Raw genomic sequence first — 24,746 nt, 5'->3', positions numbered from 1 at the left:
TTAAAAAATCTTATTTTCCAGAAATGTTTGGTGAGGAAGTTAGCCTGGCATTTGCGTACATCATTTAATACACTTACGGACTAGTGTTGTAGACTCTTGCCAGCTTGTTCTTGATTGGTTTCTTTGATTTACTAACTGCAAATTATTCCTGTCCGTTTATGAAAGTAGACCTTTCCCTAAGTTTGAGTCTAGAATTTTCAGGATATAGAAACTTGAATCTTGATGTGTTCTAAAATCATTAAACGTTTCAAAATATATACTTCATAAGTGGACTTTGCTCCTGTAACTCCTCCTAGACCTTAATTAGTGAGGTTTGACTAACTCAAAATATGTAATACATAGTTGTCCATCTCAATTTTGCTGTGAATAGTCAAAGTAGAGACTAAGGTTCCACAATTTTTTTAGAGTAGTACAATACTAATTAAAACCCTATCAAAGCTAAACAGATAAAAGCTAGGATAAATGCAGATTGTTTTCTAGCATATACATTTTTCCAACAATCCTAGGCAGATCAGCATGTATGTTTTCAACCAATATTGTTTTTGCATGTACGTTTTCAACTATATTGTTAGAATTGTTCAGCAAAAGAGCACAAAGCCTGCTTTAAGTTGAGCCTCTTTGTCAGTATGTTTTACAATAAGGCGATATAACCATACCACTCAGGGATGTTTGTGAAGAAATTTTTTACTTAAGGTCCTTGCCTTTATGATTCCAAGGAATGTTGAATTCTATTTATAAAGTCAAATATGTTGTGATTGTAGCTTAATTCTAATCTTAGAATGAGCTTATTGAGTGAAGATATTTTAAATGAACATATTTAAACTGAGGTATTCAGTTGACTGTTTGAGAAAGCAGATTTAAAACAAACTTGATTGAGAAGTTTTATGGCAGATACTTCAGAGTTATGTTGAGTGGACTAGGTCTAACCTTTGTCTTGATTAAATACAGTTATGTAGAGCAAATACCAAAAAGTGATATTTACACTTATGTCTATAAGTGGGAGATTTAAGCAGTTTTCCTGGAGTAAACCTCACTTGGTCATGGTGTATTATCCTTTTCATATATTTGTAGGCTCAATTTAGTAATGTTTTTTAAAGATTTTTACACCTGTATTAGGAATATTTGTCTATAGTTGTTGTTTATTGCATTATCTTTAGTTTTTGGTATCAGAGTAATGCTAACCTCATGAAGTGAATTGGGAACTCTTCCCTCTTCTATTTAGCAGTACATTTTTTTTTTTTTTTGTGAGGAAGATCAGCCCTGAGCTAACATCCATGCCAATCCTCCTCTTTTTTGCTGAGGAAGACTGGCCCTGGGCTAACATCTGTGCCCATCTTCCTCCACTTTATATGGGACGCTGCCACAGCATGGCCTGACAGTTGGTGCATCAGTGTGTGCCCGGGATCCGCTCCCAGGCTGCCAGCAGCAGAGCACGTGCACTTAACTGCTACGCCACGGGGCTGGCCCCTAGCAGTACATTTGTATCTTGGCTTTTTAATTTGTTGATGTAATATTAATGTAACATAAAATCTTTTAGAAATGTAAAATGAAAAATTATCATCTGTAACTCCACTACCCTAATTCAGCCACTGAGTGATTAGGTAGATAGTGGTTTATCATTTCTCTATTGTTGAATATTTAATCATATTTCTAATCTTTCACTACAGTAGACCTATGGCATTGGAAAGAAATGTGACCTAAGGCCGTTAACAATCCCAAACCCATAAATATCAGTACTTTCTTTTTTTTTAATTAATTAATTAATTTAATTTTTTTGGTGAGGAAGATTAGCCCTGAGCTAACATCCGTTGCCAGTCCTCCTCTTTTTGCTGAAGAACACTGGCCCTGGACTGACATCTGTGCCCATCTTCCTCTGCTTTATATGTGGGACACCTGCCACAGCATGGCTTGATAAGCGGTGCATAGGTCTGTGCCTGGGATCCGAACTGGCAAACCCGGGCCGCCAAGGCAGAGTGTATGAACTTAACCACTATGCCACTGGGCTGGCCCCTCCGTACTTTCTTATATCTCTTCACTTTCATCACCAGCCAAGTAATTGTCTTGCTATTTTAGGACCTTTTACTTTTAAAAACAATTTTTAACAAAGAGCCCCCCACCCACCCACCCCCATTTTAGAAATGTGTCTCTGCATGTAAGAACTAGTAGAGAGCAGTCAGACCACAAAGAGAAGCTTATACTGGCAGTCAGCCTCATTCACTAGTCAGTTATGTGACTTGCTCATTCACATAGCAACTTTACATGTGCTGTGGATCAACCTGTGGTTCTCTTACAAGCTGTTAAAACTACCATTGTCAAAACCTCAAATGTTAAAAATCTCAGATGCCAAGCATCTAGGATGTTATAAATAATCTATAGCTTTTTCCATATTTTAAATTATTTTTATAGGATAACTTTCCAGAAATGGAATTACTAGGAAAGGGCACGAACAGTTTTTGTGTCTTGAGATTATTGCCAAATTGCTTTCCAAAACGGTTGTACCCACTTATAATCCCTTCAACAGTGAGCAAAAGTAGCAGTTTTATGGAATTATCCTCAACATTGGGATATATTTTTTATTGTTAATTGAATGGAGGAAAATTGGTATCTAATATATAATGCATTTTTACAAAGGTCTTTAACCCTAGTGTTTTTGAAGGCCTCGATGGGATATTGGTTACCTGTGAATCCTTGGTGTGTATGTGCATGCTAGTGCACACGTGTGTGTGTATGTATAAATGTATAGGGTCTTTTACATGCTAGATATGTTAAATGAAATAAATGAGCTAATCTTCCAGGACCTCAGTTAGTTGTTCGGAAAGTAGGACTAATAATACCTTTTTTGCTGAATTTGAGATATTTATAAAGGTACCTTATAAGCTAGATTACTATTCATGTCGTATTTGTATTTAGGTGGATTTGTGTCTTAAGAAATGTGTGTTCCCAGTAAAAATTACCCTAAATCTCGGGACTCTTGTGATGTTATACTTCAGTAAACCACAGAGGGTCAGTATGAGATTATTTTGTATCATTAGTCAGTTTTTCTGTGGCTTGAATTTCCAGAATATTAAGCTCTTCAGAAAAATAAGTACTCTTCATCACTAACACTTGTTGGAGTATGGTTTGGTTTAGTTTTGTTTTTAAAGGAATTTTAGTTTAGACTATTTAAACTTCCTATCGTTTTACATTGAATTATACAGTACAGTAACATCAAGATTTTAATTCCTTAAGGGTAAAGTGTTAAGGGAGACAGATAACAGATACATGGGTGTAACAACTAGAATGAACTACTTTTTCTATTTATTTTCTAGTTCCTCATGGAATGTGATAATACAGCCTTATTAATTAGGATTATAAATAAGTAAAAATGTTGAATTGTAAGATTTTTAAAGAAAATTGTAATTCATTATTTTCGTGTATGTGGAGTAATATTTCCTTTCTCAATGTGTTGCTAAAAAAGTATCCTGCCTGACTCACTTTGAAGAGTAGATAAGGTGATGCATATAAATAGCATGTTGGGCCTTCATCAATGAATGTACCTTATTAGGGAATTTTTTAATATACATATAAATGAAGCATAATCAGTTTTATCTCTTACATGTTAAATAACCTCCCATATATTAATAATTTATCTATGTAATAATTTTTTGTTGTAGATAATGTAAGCTGTATGTAAATAATATCTTTGAAATTCCATCCAGAATATGAACAAAAAATGACATGTTTCTTTGTTTATAATCTTAAGAGAGATTAGATATGATAAAAGTCCTCTGGTTTAATAGATGCTAGTAAGAAGGATATCTGGTCTTTTTTCTACTCACCATCCTGCGGTACCCCAGCTTTCCTTCAAATACTTATTGAGCATTGACTATATGCCAGGAACTATTCTAGACACCGTGTGAACAAAACATACAAATCCTTGACCTCATAAATCTTATATTCTGGTGAAGGGGAGACAAATGAGTCTCTAGTAAGAAAAATATTTGAGCCAAGACCGGTAGAGGTCAGGGAGTGAGCCATGCAGATAAGAGTGTGAGAGCAGAGGAAATAGCAAATGAGTGGCCTTGAAACTGTAGCTTATCTATTGTGTTTGAAGAATAGCAAAGAGAACAGTGTGACTGGAGTGAGTGAGTGGAAGAAATAAAATAGATGAGCTCAGAGAGGTAACATTGGGCCAGATCATGAAGGTCTTGTTGGCCGTTTTAGGGACTTGAACTTCTTCTCTAAGTGAGATGAGAAGCCAGTGGAGAATTTGAGCAGAAGAGAAACAAGATTGACTTATTTTTCAACAGGATCACTCTAGCTGCTGCCTTGAGAGTAGATTAAAGTGGGAGGCAAGGACAAAATTGGGGAGATCAGTCAAGAGGCTATTGCAGTAATCCTGAGATAATGAAGATTGTGGGTGAAACAGGTTTGCAAGGGAACCTCAAGAATTCTCTTTTGTTCACATAAGTTTAAGATGCCTATTAGGTATCAAAATAGACATGCCAAGGAAACATTTGTTTAAACAATTTAAAGTTCAGGGATGAGATCAGGTCTGGAGAGAGAAATTTGGGCATCTTCATTGCGTAGATCTCTGAAAGTGAAGAACACCAATGGAGTGACTATAGATAGAGAAGAAAAGAGGTTCAAAAACTGATCCCTGGAGCACTCCAGCATTTAGAGGTTGAGGAGGTGAGCAAGGACCATCCAAAAGTAGCTGGGAAGAAACTCTGAGAAACACAGGAAGAATTTCAGGGTTGCGGGATATCCAGACAGCCGAGTGAAGAAAGCATTTCAATGAGAAGATGGGTCGATAAAATACAAACTAAGAATGACTGTTAGATTTGGCAACAGGGAGATCATCAGTGATATTGAACAGTTTTGATGGAACAGGGAATATGAGATAAAAGTGGGTTCAAGAGAGAATGAGGAGTGGAATTGGAAACAGCAAATACAAACAACTCCTTTTTCTAAAATATTTGACGTAGAAAGTTGCAGGCATCATGACACTTCATCCCTAAAAATACTTCAGTATGTAATTTTCAAAAACATAGACGTCTTCTACATATGCACAATGCCATTATCACACTAAGGGATCTTAATATTGACACCATAATAGTCAAATTTTTCACTTGTTCCGGTAACATTCTTTATAGTTTTTTCTTGGTCCAGGATCAGTCAGTTTTAAAGTGTCTAGAATAGTTGGCTTATAGAATACCCACAGTCTGGATTGTCTGATTATTTCCTCACAATTAATTCAGGTAAAAAGTTTTTGGCAAGATTTCTCCATGAATGATGTTGTATACTTCCCATTGCTTCACATCAGGAGGCACGTAGTGTCAGGATGTCCTATTATTTGTGCTGTTAACTTTGCTCACTCAGTTTAGGTGGTGTCCAACTCATTTTTCCATTGTAAAGGCACATTTTTTGCTTTGTAATTGGTAAGTAATTTGTGAGATGTGTGAATATCCTATTCCCTAACATTTTACCTGGTGGTGTTAGCATTCATTGATGATCCTTGCTTGAGTCACTTATTATACTGTTGGATGCAAAATGCTGATTTTCTATTTCTGTCATTCCTTCTACATTTATTAGTTAGCATTCTGACTAATGCTAGTAGAGCTCCCTCCCCACCCCTTTTTAAAGTTACTGTGGACTCATGGATTGACAGATCTTGAGGAGTTTTCATATAATGGGTCACAGAGGAATGGGAAAGAAACTGGAGGGGAAGTGAGATCAAGAGAGCATTTTTCTTTCACATGGGAAAACAGCATGCCATATGCTTCTGGGAATGATCCACCAGAGACAAGAAAAAATGATGATGCAGAGAACTATGTTCTAAAGTAGGCAGAAGGCGTTGGAACATTTTTGCACAAGTGGAGGATTTGGTCTTTGGTAGATGTACATGGACATTTCATCCATTGTAACAGGAGAGAAGAAGGCAAGGAATATGGTCACAGAGGCTAATGGGTAGAAATGGTGCTGGGAGCTTGTGGTAGTCTTCTGTTTTCTTTTATTTCTTAGTGAAGTAGGAAGTAAGGTCATCAGCTGAGAGTAGGAATAAGGGAGGAGGCAGAGGTTTGAAAAAAGAGAAGATATAAAATAGTTGTCTAAGAGATTGGCGAAGAGGGAAATTTAAGAGTATTCCTGAGCAACAATAGGGGTGCAGTTCAAGTTCATGATCATGTAAAGTAAGATGAGTCAACATAATTATGTTTTTCTTTAGCTGCATTTAATGGTATGGTACAAGCATGGAGTAAGGAGACAGTTGGATTAAACCAGACTAGAAGATTTGTCAACCAAGTATGACCAGGCAAGAGAGGGGCAAGGGGATTGAGGTTATATGCAAGGGAGTGATTGTAATGATGGGCCATGGTATCTATGTTGGATTAGAAGGGAAATGAGAGTATGTTGGGGGTAAGGGATGGGGAAAAGGTGAGAATATTGGTGAATTGTAGGTCCCTATGAGACAGAAGAATTATTAGCCTTGGGGTACTAGAGAGAATAAAATGGAAAGATTGGAGCTAGCAGTTGAAGAGTAGGATACTTGAAATTAAGATTATGGTGCAATTGCAATTTTTGGTAATGACATGATCGAGTTATGATCCTGGGAGTGAGGTGGAGTGTAGAATGGGTGGAGAAAAGGAGGTTAGTGAACTGTGGGGCCCAGGATGTTGGAAGGGTCATATGTGTTACTATTGAAATCACCAAGAATAATAACAGGGCTAGTATTGGAGTGAGTGTCAGTGAGCCAAGAGCTTAGCTCTTCAAGAAATGAGAAGAGAGACTGCAGTCATTAGATATCTGCAATAAGGAGGGCTAGTAGGTGGTGTATTCTGATAACATGATATTCAAAGTTGGGGGCCTTGGGGAGGAGGGCCAGCCAGTGGACTGGAGTTGGCAGTGAGTAGCAAGAGGGACAGACTATGGGAGAGAAAAATTCACCACCTAAAAGGCATACAGGGGAAACAGTGTCCCCAGAGGAGAACCAGGTTTCAGTGAGACTCAAATTAGCAGGTGAATGGATAAAGAGGATTTTGTTAATGATTATTAATGACTGATTATTACTGACTAATGTGTAGAAAGGCTTCACTGTTGAGGAAGGGTGGGAAATGGGAATGTTCAGCACCTTTCTAGGAAAGGGAATGATTTGGAAGTTGTAGACTTCTTGTGACAGATTTGCGTAGAGACAAAGGGCATAGTAAGGTTAGTACTGACACATTTAAAGCTGTAATAGTGGTGAAATTGTGACTGTCTTGGGGGAGATTTTGTTAGGAGCACCCGGTGCTGTAGAATACTTACTCTTTTGAAGGAGGCATGGAAGCCAGAGGAGAAGAAGCAAGGACTCTTCTTGCTGTCTCATGCTGAAAAAGGAGTCCTTTCTTGACTCCCACTGTCAGGCAGGAGGTGGGTGTGCAGCTCTTCCTTACTCTGCTTACTCTTTCCTTTACTCTTTACAGTTGTATTCTACTTTTTTTCTGGTGTCTGCTCTTTATCTTTTGTCCTTCCGTTTTCCCCACCTTTATTTGATCTCCATTCCTCTAAGTGTCCCACTGTTCAGAAGCTTAAACACAGAGACATCAATGACACGTATCCATGGCCGTTGTATTATTCATTCTTTATTCAGAATTAAATGTTTTTGAATCAGTTGGGCATTCATTTTTCTAGGCAGCCGTGTTTCAAACATTTTAATTTTCAGACATTCTCAAAACCTGTTCACTATTTACTTTTGGCTATATCTCTTTTTCCTTTTTTTTTTTTTTTTGTGAGGAAGATCAGCCCTGAGCTAACATCCTCCTCTTTTTTTTTTTTTTTGGTGAGGAAGACCGGCTCTGAGCTAACATCTATTGCCAATCCTCCTCCTTTTTTTTTTTTCCCCAAAGCCCCAGTAGGTAGTTGTATGTCATAGTTGCACATCCTTCTAGTTGCTGTATGTGGGACACGGCCTCAGCATGGCCAGAGAAGTGGTGTGTTGGTGCACACCCAGGATCCGAACCGGAGCGGCCAGTAGCGGAGCGCGCACCCTTAACCGCTAAGCCACGGGGCCGGCCCCTCTTTTTCCATTTTTTGCCAAAGTATCTATTGTTTGAAATATATTCACAAAAATGTTTTTTTGGTCAGAACTTTGAAAATAACCGGATGTTTAAAATTTTGAGTTGAGTGTAGAAGAGAGTATTAAATGGAAAGCCTGAACTTAAAATAAGCTAAAAGAATTTGCATTTTGCTTCATATTTTCCTGACAGAGAGGAAACAGCTCACAATGCCCTCTCGTAACTTGTACACAGCTAGTAAGTGGCTAGAATTTTAAAAACTTAACGTGTGCGCTCCTTTCTTGAATCATCTAGTTAACAGGGTGACTGCAAGAGCTTTTGTAAGGTAATAAGCTGAAGCTTTACCGTGCAAAAAAAAAATTTGAATCATTTGTGGAATGTGTAATAAAAATGTGAAGCAGCTAGGGTTATCTAAAAATGTTACCAGCACATTTTCTCCATACAGTTACCAGTAAATTTCTCGGAACTTCCTGGATTATTTTAAAGATTATTTTCTTTCTTAATAGTATTAAGATTTAATTTAAAAAAAAGTTATTCCAAGAAGCTTTACAAAAAGATCTAAAGCAAATACTGAGGAGGTTTTTATACCAGTAGTAGTTTCAGAAAGTGTTAAAATTCTATACTTTATGAAGTTTCAGGTTAATTGGTCTGCTGTTTTAGGATCCCACTTAAATATGTAAATCGATAAGGGCCTCTGGTTGCAAGCATCTAGGATGATTCTGTTAATGTGGTTCTTCCCTCTCTGCACATGTTATCACGTCACTTGTACTGTTTGCATCTGTAGCCACTATTTCCAGACAGTAGTCCTTTTTTTTACTTTGCCTAAGATTTACAATCTGCCTGAAGTCAGTTCAAGAAGAGAGAGCTTGTTTCATGTATTGTTTTCCCACAGCCCACAGCTATGCTGATTTGTTTGAAGTTGGGAGTTCTTTGGTCTTTAAAGCAGAACTTTTGCCATTCTATTTGAGGGTGTCCCGCGTCATCATTCTACATACTAACTGCCTGACTAGCAAACTATCATTTTTCTCACACGTGTTCCACATGTTATTTTGAGAGTATTCACTCAGACTGCTTACTTTCAACAGTTTCATTATTGCTGTTCTTTGTTTTTTCTAAAGCTGAAAAGTCATATAACCTTAAGTTTACTACTTTAATACATTCATTATTTTCCCAATTTTTTTGTGTGATAAAATACACATAACATACAATTTACCATCTTAACCATTTTTAAGTGAACAGTTCAGTGATATTACATACATTCATATTTTGTACAACCATCAACACTATCCATCTCAACAACCCTTTTCATCTTTGCAAAACTGAGCCTCTATATCCATTAAACAATAACTTTTCATTCTCCGTCCCCCCTACCCCTGGCAACCACCATTCTACTTTCTGCCTCTATGACTTTGACTACTCTAAGTACTTCATATGAGTGGAATCATACAGTATTTGTCTTTTTGTGACTGGCTTATTTCAGTTAGCATTATATCCTCAAGGTTCATCTATGTTGTAGCATATATCAGAATCTGCTCCTTTTTTAAGGCTGAATAGCATTCCATTGTGTGTGTGTGTGTGTGTGTGTACCACATTTTGCTTATCCACTTATCCATTGGTGGACACTTGGTTGCTTCCGTGTTTTAGCTATAACACATTCATTTTTACACATTATCTTCTACAAGTACACGTAGTTGAATATATTATATCCCCATTTTGCGTTCTTTTTGGTTTTATTTCTCATACTTATTTTTATATGTTTCTAAATAATCTTTATAATCATAATGCCTACATCAGATTCCATTGTGTTTCCGATTTTTAAGTTATGAATTACTTCCCTGATGTTATGTTTTAGGCTCTTTCTAATGTTTTGCTATTGTAGATAACATAATAACTTTATGTTGAATTTTCTTAGGGATGAATTCCTAAAAGTGGAATATCTTCATGTCTCTTGTCATATATCTTAAATGGTTCTATTAATTCATGGTGCTAACTGGGGAACACTTTATTTTTTAATTTATGAAGGTTCCTCAGAAATGCTTATAAAATGATACGTAAAATCAGATCTAGTTTCTGCAATAGGTTCAAGTTTTGAAGCCACGTAAAGTATGGGGTCATAAGTACTTTCTGTAGATCTTTGGCTTTGTGCAAAACTTATCCCATTGTGGGACCATATGCCATATGTCTGTGCTCTGAAAGATTTACCAGCCTTTCTCAGTGCCTTTTTCGTTAGACCATTGTAGACAATTGCTTACTGACTATAATGCACTGATAATTTTCAGCTTCGAGGTCCAAGGTAAAACCATTAAAAATGTCTGTGTGTTGAGTTCGTGGCTAGGCAGGCTGAATCTGCTGGTTTCAGGTGGGAAGGACTCGGTGTTATTCATTACACATTGACACGTTTGCCTGATTTAATCTTCTAGGGGAAGAGAGTGTAAGGGTACTTTTCTTCCTTATGATAATCTTCACTAAGGATGGGTGGGATAGCTTTCATCAAATGAGCTATCAAGAGATATCCTTAGCTTAATCTAATCTACAGTGACATGGAAAACTTTTATCTGTAAAATTATTTGGCATAAACTTGAAAATCTGATCTTGCATGTACCAATAATTGGACTCGGGTGAGTTCCCTTTGGTGTTTGGAATAATGTGCCTTAGTGGTAAATTGAAGCATATAACTTTAAAGGCATATGAATTGCTAAGAATTGGCTTGCATGAATTAGGGAAGTCTGTCTGCATAGGACTTAACCAGCTTTTCCTAAACATTGTCAGTTCGGGTTGTCATAAAATATATTTCATTTTAGATTCCCATTACTCCTTCTTTTTGTAGAAGCATAGAGAGGTTTTAAAATATTTTTGAAAGTAATTTATTTGGATGCATAATTTTAACCCAAAAGAATTATATCCTTTAGAGGAAGAAGGGGAAATTTACACCTACTGAAGGCCTATGGTGTATCAGGAACTGTGCTAGGTACTTCACAGACAATATTACATTAAATTCTTCCAGTGATTCTTTAAAGTGGTTGTTACCCCCATTTTGTAGAAGAGAAAACTGAGGCACAGACTTGCTCAAGATCACAAAGCTAGGAATAGAAGAACTGTAATTCAAACCTTGATCTGTCTGACTTCACGACCCATTAAAATTTTTGAAGAGTATCCCCTGGGTTGCTAAGTAAATATGGGGCCCAACCTGTTCATTTAGTGCTCTTCTCAATCTGCTTGTGTTTACTATTGTGTGCACAAAGATACCCAAGACCCTCAGTGAATTTTATTTGAGAATTGGAGGACGTTTTATTTAAAGGGTAATAATAATAAATGCTTACCTAGGATGACCCAATGTATGTTGTCATAGACTTGTCAGGGTGTGGGAACATTGTGTTCTGCAGCAAGGGTCACATGTGTGACAACATCTGAGAAAACTGTCTTCTGATGAATAAGCTGTTCTGAAAGTTTAAAAAAAAAGGCAAAGCAAGGCTTTTGAGTATTTGCTGTTGAACATTGCAGGCTTCTAGATGTGCATGTTATTAGTTGGTATTCCAAGAATCTGGTTATCTTCTTGGACCCAAAGAGTGCTTGACCTGTCATAGATTTCCTTAATAGGTTTTGTTTTCAGAGAATCCCTAAAAATAGAAACAGTGCTTGCTTATGAGACAAGCCATGGAAATACTGAAGTCCTAGATTTTCATGTTACTTTCATTCTTTATTACTCTTATTCTATAATTTTTTTAAATGTTGCAATAGAGGACGTTGCCAATGAAATAAACTCTGAGTTAATTACAAATACTAGAAAAGTTGAAAGAGTAAACCTTAAATGATAACTCTGTTTTAGAGATTCTCAACCAATATACCGCCAGTGGATTACAGATTTGCCAAAGTGTTGATCCCTTTAGCCCCTAGGCCAACCAGAGCCCCCAGGTTGGTATCCTTCTCTGGTTTCTTCCTCCATTTGCTCCAGTGTACTGTGCAAATATTATCATTTTTAATGTCTACCATTTTATGAAAAAGGCCGGGAAGGCACTGCTTTCCTAATAGTTATTTTGGAAGTCTTTTTAGAAATAGTCAGAATATATAGTTTACTGATCTATAAATCCACCCCAGTAAATGGGGAAGAAAATGCTTAGATTGCAGCAAGAAAAATCTAGTTTGAAAAGTTCTTAAATATTGAAATGCTAGGGAGTTGAAGTGTTTTTCGTTTCCTTTCATTTTTATAAAATTTTTTTCTTTAATTGACTTAGAAATGCCATTGGTTGTACCCTAGCCTCAAAATATCCTTGCATAGTAATAGCTTAAGTAGTCAAAAACTCTCCCAGCGAGGAAAACAATTAGGCACCCCTGAGTTTCAAGCCACCAATTTACAGGTTGATTTTCAAATACAGTCTGTAGATTGGGACCTGCTTATAATGAGATTTGAGATTGTATTAGTAGTTTACTGTGATCATGGAAAGAGCGTAGAGGGCTTGCATCAGAAAATGGGATAAGTACCTATTGTTTTGATGGAGATTAACTGACAAAAGGCAGGTGAAAGTGAGTTTAGCATACAGTTGTCGAAGAGTAAACATTCACTACCCTTTTTTTCCCCTATGTTTCATTGTGGGGAGATAAAGATAGATACAAAAGGTAAACACAATATATATATGCAGTTTAAAGAACAATAATAAAATGAACACCTGTGTACCCAGCTTAAGAAAGAACGTTACTAATGTCTGCAGTCCTCTATGAGACTCCCCACTTCCACCCGCTTCCTTCCACTACCAGAGCAAACTATGACACTACATTTCTTATTAATCATTCCCTTTTTCTACTGTAATGGTTTTACCATATATGCATGCCTAAACAGTCTGTATCTAGTTTTTTTAAATTGGAACTTTATAAAAGCATCCTCTGTGTATTCTTCTGTCACTTGCTTTTTGCTGTTAACATTCTATTTTTGAGAGTTATCCATATCCATATGTGAAGATGTAGTCCATTAATTTTCACTGCTACGTGGAATTCCATTAGAGATATATCACAATGTATCTATTCTGTTGCCAGTTATTGTAGTTTATTGCTGTTATAAACCATGCCTTTGTGAATATTCTTGGACTTGTCACCTGGGTATATATAGAATTTCTTGGATATATGTAGAATTCCTTGGTTGTGGAGCATGCTCACGGAAACTATGACTAGGTCATGCTGAATTGTTTTCCCAGGTTCTTGTACTATTTTCCTCTAACAGTAGTGTGCGTTTCCATAGCTCTTTATCCTCACTGTTAATTAATATTGTCAGGCTTTTCAGTTTTTGCCAGTTGAGTATCTAAATAAAGGTTTCTCATTTTGGTTTTAATTTGTGTGTTATTCTCAAATATTTGTTGAGTTCCTGCCATGTGTGCCAGACTGTTCTTTTCTCTGGAGATTTAGCACTGAACAAAATGGACAAAGGTCCAGGCCTTCATGGGCCCTACATTTTAGTATGTGGGTTGGGGAAGGGGAGAGAAAGGGAGTTAGTAAACAAATGGGTAAAATAATCAAGTGGTGATTAAGGGCTATGCAAACAAAAGGATAAAGCCTGGATGGGGAATAGGAAGTTCAAGGGTAGGATTGGGTAGCAATTTAAATAGAACAGTCAAAGAAGGCTTCATCGAGAAAGTGACATTTGCACAAAGACCTAATGAAAAGGACTGTGCACCCTACATGTTATCTTGGGAAAGAGCATTTCAAGTAGAGGAAACAATAAAGGCAAAAGTCCTGAGGGGGAAGCATGTCTGATTTGTCCAGGAATAATAAGGAGGCGGATGTGGCTGGAGCAGAATGAGCCAGGGAATGGAGAGTAGTAGAAGATGAGGGCAGAGAGGTGGCCAGATCACAAAGGGTTTTGTAGACCTCTGGATGGACTTTAGCTTTTACTCTAAATTAAATGGGAAATGAAAGTGATATGACCTAACTTAAGTTTTCAAAGGGCTGCTCAGGCGTTAGCCTAATTACTAGTGATGAAAAACATTTCTTCATGTTTTCTCATCTGTGAAATGCCTATTCGTGTCTTTTGACCATTTTTATGTAGTGTTCTTTGTCTTTGTTTTACTGATTCATAGGAGTTCTTCAGAATATTCTGGGCTGGGTCTTTTATCAGTCATATGTTTTGCAGATATCTTCTAGTTTGTGAGTTGTCTTTTTACTCTATAGTGTCTCTTGAATGCAAACGGTATAGTCAAATTTATTAAACTTGTCTTTTTATTCTTGTCTACCTCTGGTTCACGTAATTAGATTAATTATAATCCTTGGATTGGGACACTCTCATCATTGGTCCAGCATGACCCCTTTCATTTATTTATTTTTAATAACTAAAAAGTGAACCCACTACAAAAGCTAGAACTGTGCAATAACTTACATTTATCCATTTGGTCTCCCCTGCTTCTCTATACCTGAGATAACCATCATCCAGATTTCGGTATTCACTCTTTTGCTTTCCATTGTATATATTTTCATCTCATTTATAATTCCAAATGTAATTCATTATATTCCTAGAAAGTGTGGGTGCATAAAAAGGAATGAAGTATTGATATATGCTACAAAGTGGATGAACCTTGAAAATATTATGCTAAGTGAAAGAGGCCAGTCACAAAAGACCACATATTTTATATGAAATATCCAGAACAGGGAAATCTAAAGAAACAGGAGGTAGTTGCAGTGGGGGTGGGGGGTGTTTTGGAGTGTCCTGTGTGGGGGAGAGAGAGAGGATTTCTTTTTGAGGAGACAAAAATATTGTAAAATTGACTGTGGTGATGGTTGCCTACATCTGTAAATATACTAAAAACCATTGAATTGTATACTTTAAATGAGTGAGTTGTATGGTGTATGAACTGTATCTCATTAAAGCTGTTAATTTTGTTAACATTGTGGGTGGGTGGGTTTGTTTTAGATATTTTTAAATCTTTTGGGACTTTTTTTTTCCCTCAACATTATATTGCTAAGATTTATCCGTATTTTGTGTGGCTGTAGCTGATTCATTTGACTGCTATATACCACAATTTATATACCCATTCTCCTGTTGGATACACATTTGGGTTGTTCTTAGGTGTTTGCTATGGTGAATCATGCTGTTACGAACATTTCTTTATGTCTCCTGGTATGTGTTTAGGTTTTTCTGGGTATTTATCAAAGAGTGTAATTACTAGGTCATAGGGTATGTGAATGTTTACCTTTACAAGATGAAATACTAAATTCTTTTCCAATATGATGGTAGTAGTTTACATTCCCCCAGCAGTGCTTGATTTGCATTTCTCTTATCACTAATGAGATTGAACATCTCATCATATATTTATTGGCCATATATGTTTCCTCCTCAGTAATAATACTCATAGATGTCTTTTGGCCATTTTTGTGTTTTATTGTTTGTGCTTTTTCTGCTGACTTTTAGGAGTTCTTTATTTATCTTTGATACTACTCCTTTATCTTTTATAGGATAGCAAATTTCTTCTTCTACTCTCCCCCCCGCCCCCAAACACCCCCACACACTTTCTTGGAGGTCTTGTCTAATGAACAAATTTTTTGATTTTAATATTTTCAGATTAATCTTTTCTTTTGTAAGTTAGTGCTTTCTGTGTTTTATCTAAGAAATCCTTTTCTGTACAGATGAGACCGATGTTCACCTTTATTTTCTACTAAAGGTAGAAAGGTTTAAGATTTTTGACATTTAAATCTTTGATCCATCAGGAGTTGATTTTTTAATATGATATAAGGTAGAGATCCAGTTTCATCTTCTTCTACATGGAAAATCTTTTTTATCCTGTTCCATTTATTGAATAATCTCTCCTTTGCCCCAGTAATCTGACATGTCACCTCTGTCATGTACCAGAGTTTCAGAACTGCATGGATCTGTTGCTTTGCTCTCTGTTTTATTGCTTGGTTAGTCCGCCTGTCCTTGTACCAGTATCACACTTCTTTTTTTTTTTTTTTTTTGTGAGGAAGATCAGCCCTGAGCTAACATCCATGCTAATCCTCCTCTTTTTTGCTGAGAAAGACTGGCTCTGAGCTAACATCTATTGCCAATCCTCCTCCTTTTTCCCCCAAAGCCCCAGTAGATAGTTGTATGTCATAGTTGCACATCCTTCTAGTTGCTGTATGTGGGACGCGGCCTCAGCATGGCTGGAGAAGCGGTGCCTCCGTGTGCGCTTGGGATCCGAACCCGGGCCGCCGGTAGCGGAGCGCGCGCACTTAACCGCTAAGCCACGGGGCCGGCCCAGTATCACACTTCTTAAAACTGGATGAAGAGCACTAATGACTCCACACACACGCCTGCCGCCCGCCAGGCCATTTGATATGAGAGTTCTGTGAAGAAAACAAACACCACCCCACCAACAACAAACCACCTGAAAGGGCTGCGGTGTGCAGTATCCTCAGGGGAGAGCCAGGTTTCAATCAGAGCAAGAAGATGAAGAAAATGTTCAGAGATAGAATAATTGAGTTTTTACTGATGATGTACTGTACATTCCAGAGGATTTAGTGGTAGAGAGTTGGAGGGATAGGGAGATAGTGGTAAAGAGTGGATATACAGTTAACTTCTGAGGATAAGAACATGGGAGACTAGGGGGAACCTGATTAGGAGCATTTTGGTGGTGACTAGAATGAATAGGGATAAAAGACACAAAGAGATTATTCCTGGTAGGTTTGAGGCAGATTTTGGCCGTGAGGCAGTGAGTGTTGAGGATTAGGAAGGGAAGGTATCTGCTGTTGGCATGGATGCACCAAGCCAGTCCCCCTCTTAACCCGTTTCTGAGGAGAGGCAAATTTGCTATGAGCTCACAAGTCTTCCCATTGACTCCTGTTGATAGAGTTACATGTGAGGAAGCCAGTGTAACTAAAGAACGCACTATGGTAATCCCAGGGCTCCGGGGCCCATTTTTGAACCCTGTCAGGAAAGAATTGGCCTTACTCCACAGTGTTGTCTTTTGTCCCTGGTTTTTTAAATACTTTAGTGTTCTAGAATTTCACTATGATGTATCTAGGTCATTTTTTGCTCGTTAGCTTTAATCTTGCTTAGTAGTCATTGGATATCCAGAATCCTGGAGATTAGTGTCTTTCGTCAGTTCTGAAAACTTCTCAGCCATTTTGTCTTAAAATGTTACCTTTTCTTCATCTTCTCTGTTTTCTCCTTCTGGAAGTCCTGTTTGATATGTGTGGTACCTTCTCATTCTGTATCTAATAACTGATATTTTCCATACTTTTGAATCTATGCAGCGTGCTGGGTAACTTCTTCAGTTCTGTCTTTCAGTTCGTTCATTTTTTCTTTACCTCTGTGTATTCTGCTGTTTAACTTGTTCATTGACTTTTTTCATTTCAGTGATGTTTTTTATTTCAGAAAATTTTTCTTTTCCAAATCTGTCTCATACTTTTGATAATCTTATCTTTTAATTTCCTCTTTTGTTTTTTTAAATGTGTTGGTTTTATATTCTGTATCTGACAATTCCAAAATATATAGTCTTTATATAACCTATATAGTCTGACTTGTATTATTTTGTCTGTGCCTACTCTGGTTCATATTGCATTTTGATTGTAATCTCATTGTTCTTGGATATTCTTTTTACCTATGGAATTCTCAGAGGCCTGGGTCAAAAGTGCCCTTTTTAGAGAGTATTTCCCAGGTGCCTAAAGGCACTTCTAATCCAAGACCAATTGTAACCAAATTTTTGGATTGCAGCGTTTGGGGCCACAATGATAATGTGAATTCCAGCCACAAACCCATGGAGTTGTGGGCTTGTGATTATAAATTCTCTGGATAAATGTATTTTTACTTCCCTTGTTCTGCCCGTAGCCAAAACCCAAACAGGCATGTATTCCCTCTGAGTTTTCGGAGGAGGAGCAGTACCCACTGACAGCACCCTTAAGGATCCTGGCTTCATGGTAGTAGTCTCTGATGGGACTTCCCATCATGATCAGGTTACAGACTTTATCCCCTTTCTCCTTGGCTAGCAGCCTCTTAAAATCCTAGGTCCGTACTAGACCGTAGGAGATTAGTATCTATCCCCAAGCTCCCTGCTTCTGAGCTAGTTAACATTTCTATTTGAACTTTCTTGTTGTGACTGGACTCTGAAAAATTCACTTGGTTTTCTTACGTCTTAGCCATTCATTTAAAAGTTTTCATTTGGGGCCGGCCCCGTGGCGCAAGCGGTTAAGTGCGCGCGCTCCGCTGCGGTGGCCCAGGGTTCGCCAGTTCGGATCCCAGGCGCGCACCAATGTGCTGCTTGGCAAGCCATGCTGTGGCAGCATCCCATATAAAAAAAGTGGAGGAATATGGGCATGGATGTTAACCCAGGGCCAGTCTTCCTCAACAAAAAAAAGAGGAGGATTGGCAGATGTTAGCTCAGGGCTGGTCTTCCTCACAAAAATAAATAAATAAATAAAAGTTTTCATTTATTTTCTACCTTGTCTGTAAACATTATTTGTAAAAAATAACAATAGAACAAGTAGTTCTTCAGTTTCTTTACCATAAATTAAATAGCAGAATGGCTTCACCAGACTTGGCCAGAATTTTAGTCTGTCATGTTAAGATAGCTTGATATTATGTACATTGTTATTACAAAGCACGTGAAAGGCAAAGAAAACATACAAATAAAATACAGACAAATATAGGAAACAATAGCTCCCTAATGAGGCCCAAATGTCTTATATTGAAGTCAGCTTTTTAAGAACATTTGATTCTAAGAAGCTTGATTCACGGTAGACTGAGTATACTTGAAAATGGAAGGCATCATTTTAAGGGATAGTAAGAGGAGATTTAGAAGAGGTTTAGAATATGATAAGCTCAAATTCAAGACAAATGTAAGACAGTTGCTACCCACTGAAATAGCTTTTAGACAATCAACAACAACAAAAACCATTAACAGTTATTCATTCAACACATACTTGGGGATATCTTCTGTGACTACCTCATTGAATGTTTTGGGAGATACAGAATTAAATGCTATATGAGAAGCAGTTCCCAATCTAAGTAGCTTACCCAAACCCCTTTATCCTTATTATCTTTATTATAGCTGTCTGTGTTGTTTCCATATAGTAGATATAACAGTATTCTAACAGTATTAAGTGCATACAAAGAGTATTTGTTGTTTCTGGCTGATTAGTAATTTTTGCTGTTTACTATTGTTCCCAAAGGCTAGCTGTTATTTTACTTGTTAATTTCATGCACTGTTGCTCCCTATTCATAAGATTGGGAACAAATTTGACTCATTTATCTCTTCCTTTGCACTTTCATTCAACAGACATTTACTAGGTAAGCACTATATGCCAGGCCCTCCACTAGCCACTAGGGTTACCTTGTGGGAAAAAAAAGAAAAAAACAAGCTATGGCCTCTACCCTCATGGAGCTTGCAACCTAGTGAAGGATATAGCCGTTACTAATAATTAAAAAAAAAAAAATCACAAATAAATACAAAGTTCCAACTCTGATATATGATGCAGAATAAAAGAGTATAGTACTTTAAGGGTTTACAAGACAGGGATTTACAGAAGCTCAAATAAGAAATTATGAACCAAATTCTGAACACTGTTCTAAACAAGTTCTTACTCTGAACAAGTCTTGAACCAAGTTCAAAACACTTCAAATCTTCATCTTTCTCATTGCAAAGATTGATAGTTTGGCTTATCATATGCTTTAAGGATACCCTGTATATGTACTCACTTGGTTACCATGGAGAAAAAAATGCCACTGGTAAAGATTCCCATAGCTTATATGGACCAAATATTCCTGTGACCTCTATTATATAAGTAAATGTGACCTTCCCTCTCCCCACACCCTTGGGGATAACTAGCCAGTTTGAAGTGGTGCCTTTGATGTCAGTGTTCCTCGGGACGTGGTTGGTGGTTTTCCTCTAAAAACCTTTATACCCAGAATGAATTCCAAGTTGGGAGTTTGGCTAGTGGTGGTGGTTAGTTTATATTTTAAAAGCTACCTTTGGAATTGAGTGTTGCACAGTCTGATTTAAACATACAACCATAAATAAAGATTGAGCTGTAAGTGTTCATAAATATTCTCAGTGAATCTTAAGTCCTCATTTAAATAAAAAGTGCCAGTTTCAGCCTATATCAGAAATCTTGAAACGTGCATTTTGTTTTTATAAACAAAACCAATACCTAGTTATTTTAAGTTATTCATGTCCTGTCTCTTGAAGACTTTTCAATTATTTCAAATGAGTAAGGTCAGGAGGAATGTATATTCTTGTTTTAGTGGATTTTGAAAGGATATTTAAAAATATTTTCGTATGTATGCAAACTGCCAAAATAATTCTGAGTGGATTGCGCTTAAATTATTATTGTCATAATTGAGTCGTCTGTGTTCATGGCTGGCTTTAAAAGAATTTTTTACCTCTTATTTGTGGGATTATTCATGTTATTTTTAACTAATTTGGCAGTCCTTGACTATATGCTTAAAACCTTTTAAAACAAATTCGTGCAAAACTGAAAACAGTTATAATGCAGTCGTTTTTTAGTCACATAGTGGCTGCTCTCAAATAAGGCTAAAACTGTCTGAAGAATGTTCTTGTACGTATGCCAAGAGGCTTCTGGGATGGGCATATTTTTAAGAACTTAGAACATAACTATGATCCATGGCAAGAGGTTTAAATGACCTCATGATGACAAGGAGAACAAAGCATTTTTAAGTTATCATGGTGGTGTGTTAATTCATTGCAATATGTTTGTCGTTCTACTATTTTGGTGTATTAAGTGAGAGAGCCAGGCAAAAAATTACAGACTGTATTTAACTGAATATATAATTTCTTTATTGTTATAAACAAACTAAATACCAGAAAAATATAAAATATTTCCTGAGAATAAATATTTCATGAATTATTCTAGAGCTGTAGGTCCTTTAAAAAAATACACATGAACCACTTGGGGATAAGGCCGTTTATTTAGATCCTAAAGTTTTGATTCATTTTCTGTTGGAGAGAATATGTTCCAGACATGAAAGATGAAACAGTTGGCTTGAAATAAGAATCCCTCCTTCAAGATAGATCAATTAAGTGTTTATTAAGTACTTGCTATGTGTCTGACACTATGCTAAATATTATAAAATACAAAAGAAGGTGACTTTAGCTGCCTTTGGTCTAGCTGGAAGAAAAGGCATACTCAGATGAAACTTTTAAAGTGGAAAAGACATATAATCAGGTATCAAATAAAATAACATCATTTATATGATACAAATAATGAAATAGCCCTTCTTTTCAGAAATGTCTTCTAATTGTTGTCTAGAACAGCAACTCTCAACTAGGGATGATTTTGCTCCCCAAGATGACATTTGGCAATGTCTGGAGACATTTTTGATTTTCATTACTGGGGCTACTAGCTTCTAGTGGATAGGCCAGAGTTATTGCCAAACATCCTACAATGCACAGGATAGTCCTTCACAACAAAGAATTATCCAGTCCAAAATGACAGTAATGCTGAAATGAGAAACTCTGATGTAGAACCTACAAATGTCAATGCTGATCAGTTTTGAAGTTTGGGGAGATGGACTTCTGTGTTCCACTCGACCTCTACAGCCTCTGTAAATGTTCTTTGGTAGAGATGAACATTGGCTATCCATAAACTCTCTGAACATTGTATGCAAGATTTTCCAGTACAGTGTTTCAGGGAGAGATTCCATAGTTTTTATCAATTCTCAAGGTATCCAAGTTCCCAAAAAAGATTGACTCAATCACATGTGGAGTAGACATTCATAGAGACTGAGACACATCAAACCAATATTCTAGTCACCTGAAAGAGACAACAACACAGAACCTTTCTTAGCATAGTGCTAGGCTAGAAGTAGAGTTTAAGTTTCAAGGATCAAAATTAGAGAATATTTGTTGGTAAAAAATATATATATATATTAATTTAATATTTTGAAGTCTTAATAAAATCTTTCTTAATGCATGAGGAAATTATAGTAGAATACCTTAAATATTATTATTTAAACTTCATACCTAATAATACAATACTGTGCATTTAGAATTTGAGACTGGACTGATTGTGTGCCAACCCACAGGCATCATATATAAATTGTTTTCTTTTGTTATTTGAAATCAAGTTGTTTTGTCAAGATTTGCTGCTTTCTCCCAAATGAAGATCCCAGTTTATATTTCCTAGGTGCTGTGTATCTGTTGATGCAGTCAGAGATCTGGACATGGTTTTATACAGTTCACATTTCTCCTGAAAACTGTTTAATAAAGTGAATTGTGTTTTTCTTAAAAGAAGGATTTTTAAATTGAGAATTGTGTTTCTGATTTGGCATCCAATAAATCAGAGATCCTACCCTGTCATAAAAACAAATCTATATAACCTTGAGTATGCATATAATTTAATACTTTTCTAAGTCACAGAAATTTAGAGATTAAGTCTTGGCTTAAAAACCAAGGAAGGGACCTTAGAGATCATCTATTCCAGCTGTTTCATACTTGTCTTTGGGGCTCAAAACCCAAAACACTACTTTTAGTTGTTTTGTGTATTTGGACTTCTACCAAATATTTTCTTTGAGGGAAAAGTGTATGTGGGAGGGAGGAGTTGCATGCTTCTGATCTAGACCAACCTTATTTCTTAGATGAGGAACCTGAGGCCCAAAGCTTTTGATTTTATTCATGAGCTATACATTTCTTTATTCTAGGTCAATCCAGCATTTTAGATATATCTGATAATAGTATAGAGGATACCCAGGAGTTCACATTCCAGCTGTGCAGCTTCCTAGCTGCATGTTCTTAGGCAAGTTATTGAATATTTTCAGTCTCAGTATACTCATCAGGGAGAAGGGGAATTATTACATTCTTAGGATTGTTTTCACTTTCTTAGAATTGAGAATGTATCTGGGGAGATGATGTGGACCAACCATCATGTCTCTCTTAAAAAGTATTTTAGACTGTTCCGTTAATTATTGTTTGTTTTAAATGGATTTTGTGTCATCTAAATAGTGAGACCCTGGGGCTGGCCCGGTGGCGCAAGGGGTTAAGTATGCGCACTGCTTCGCTGCAGCGACCCGGGGTTCACGGGTTCAGATCCCGGGCACACAACGACACACCGCTTGTCAAGCCATGCTGTGGCGGCGTCCCATATAAAGTGGAGGAAGATGGGCACGGATGTTAGCCCAGGGCCAGTCTTCCTCAGCAAAAACAAAAGGAGGATTGGCATCGAATGTTAGCTTAGGGCTGATCTTCCTCACAAAAATAAATAAATAGTGAGGCCCCCTCCTCCCTAAACCCATCTATGACCTCCAAAAAATAAAACAAACGTCTTTATTATCAAAAGGGACAGCATAGTAGTCACATTTCCTTTCCTTTGGCAGTAAAAAGGGTCTTCATGGACTGATAGATCAGCCTTGGGGCTTTATCTTTCCCCTTCTCACCCTACTCCAGTTATTGCATAAGCCACATTAGAAACATGAATCAGAAACTGCAAAATATGTGGAACAAGGACCTTTTGAGATAAAGTACAAGAGCAAATAACAGCTGAAAGAGCTAAACCATAGAAAGTGGAATCTGAACTTGGTGGTCCTTTTGATCTTAAAGATGTGGCCTCACAGAGTGCTTGAGGAGAGATTATGAGAATTCATTCCTTCTGGTATATTTCAACAGGGATTGCCTTGCTAATCAGTTTTTGTTAGTCGCCTATAGTTTCCAGGAAATAAAGGCTTGGGCGACAGAAGCAAGTAGAGATAATTATGTTACAGACTACTTACCTTTTGCTACCAAAAATTAATTAATAGTTCTATTCTGAGAAGATTTTGTTCCAGAATTTTTCTTAGAGGCTCAAAGCCATTAAATTAAGTATATAGAAATGAAGCTTGAGTCTAAATAAAGGATTTTTCTTTAGTGGCTTGACTGTATAACAAGTTGCTGGATTTGTTTGTTTATTTTGGTTTGGTTTGTTGTTGTTGTTTGTTATTAGGAAATAGCTTTGATGTAAGTTGATTCTGCGTTACTTTGTGATCTTGGAGTATTACAAAATTCAGTGTTACATTTTATCTTGTTATGCTATTAAATACGTGTAAATTACTTTTTTTTGGTAAATTACATTTTTAAGTTAATAAAGATATAACATTTAAAATTATTTGTGTTTTTCCTCAGGTCTTAAAGAAAGTGCAGAAGAAATGGTCAAAAACAAATTGGAAGGAAAGGATAAACTGACCCCTTGGGAACAATTTTTAGAGAAGAAGAAAGAGAAAAAAAGACTGAAAAAGAAACAGAAGGTCTCATTGATCATTATGACCAAGTATTTATTGAACAACAACCATGTATCAGAAGGTTCCAAGTGCTTGCCATGCATTATCTCATAATGTAACCAATCACTGGAGTAAGCCTTGTTATCATCGCAGTTTTAAGAAAGGGGAAAGGGAGAACCTAATAGGTTAAGTGTTTTCTGCAAGACTACATAATGATGTACAAAGCCTGGTATAACCCCAGAGCCACTTTAACCACTGTTCTCTAATATTTTACATGCTGTGTAAATAAAATACATAGTTTAGTTGATATCTAGATAGTTTGATTCTGTTCTGTGTTTTGAGGAAGAGAGGTACACACAGACTTTTCTACTTGAGGATATATACATGTGGAAGTTTGTTTTTTTTTTTGTGAGGAAGACCGGCTCTGAGCTAACATCTATTGCCAATCCTCCTCCTTTTTTTCCCCCAAAGCCCCAGTAGATAGTTGTATGTCATAGCTGCACATCCTTCTAGTTGCTGTATGTGGGACGCAGCCTCAGCATGGCCAGAGAAGCAGT

The 24,746-nt window shown here is 36.9% G+C and overlaps 1 protein-coding gene across 1 annotated transcript in view; it reads left to right on the top strand.

The window, feature by feature from the left end:
- ESF1 (ESF1 nucleolar pre-rRNA processing protein homolog) overlaps nt 1–24,746 on the top strand; it is a 61,879-nt gene that overhangs the window by 19,763 nt on the left and 17,370 nt on the right. The window contains exon 10 of the mRNA XM_058563243.1: nt 24,095–24,216. Within this exon, the coding sequence (XP_058419226.1) occupies nt 24,095–24,216 (122 nt within the window). The remainder of the gene's footprint in view (nt 1–24,094; nt 24,217–24,746) is intronic.

The sequence above is a fragment of the Diceros bicornis genome, chromosome 19 (assembly GCF_020826845.1).
Source record: "Diceros bicornis minor isolate mBicDic1 chromosome 19, mDicBic1.mat.cur, whole genome shotgun sequence".
NCBI lineage: Eukaryota > Metazoa > Chordata > Mammalia > Perissodactyla > Rhinocerotidae > Diceros > Diceros bicornis.
Note: the sequence above shows the minus strand (reverse complement) of the source record. Positions and strands in the feature narration are given on the sequence as shown.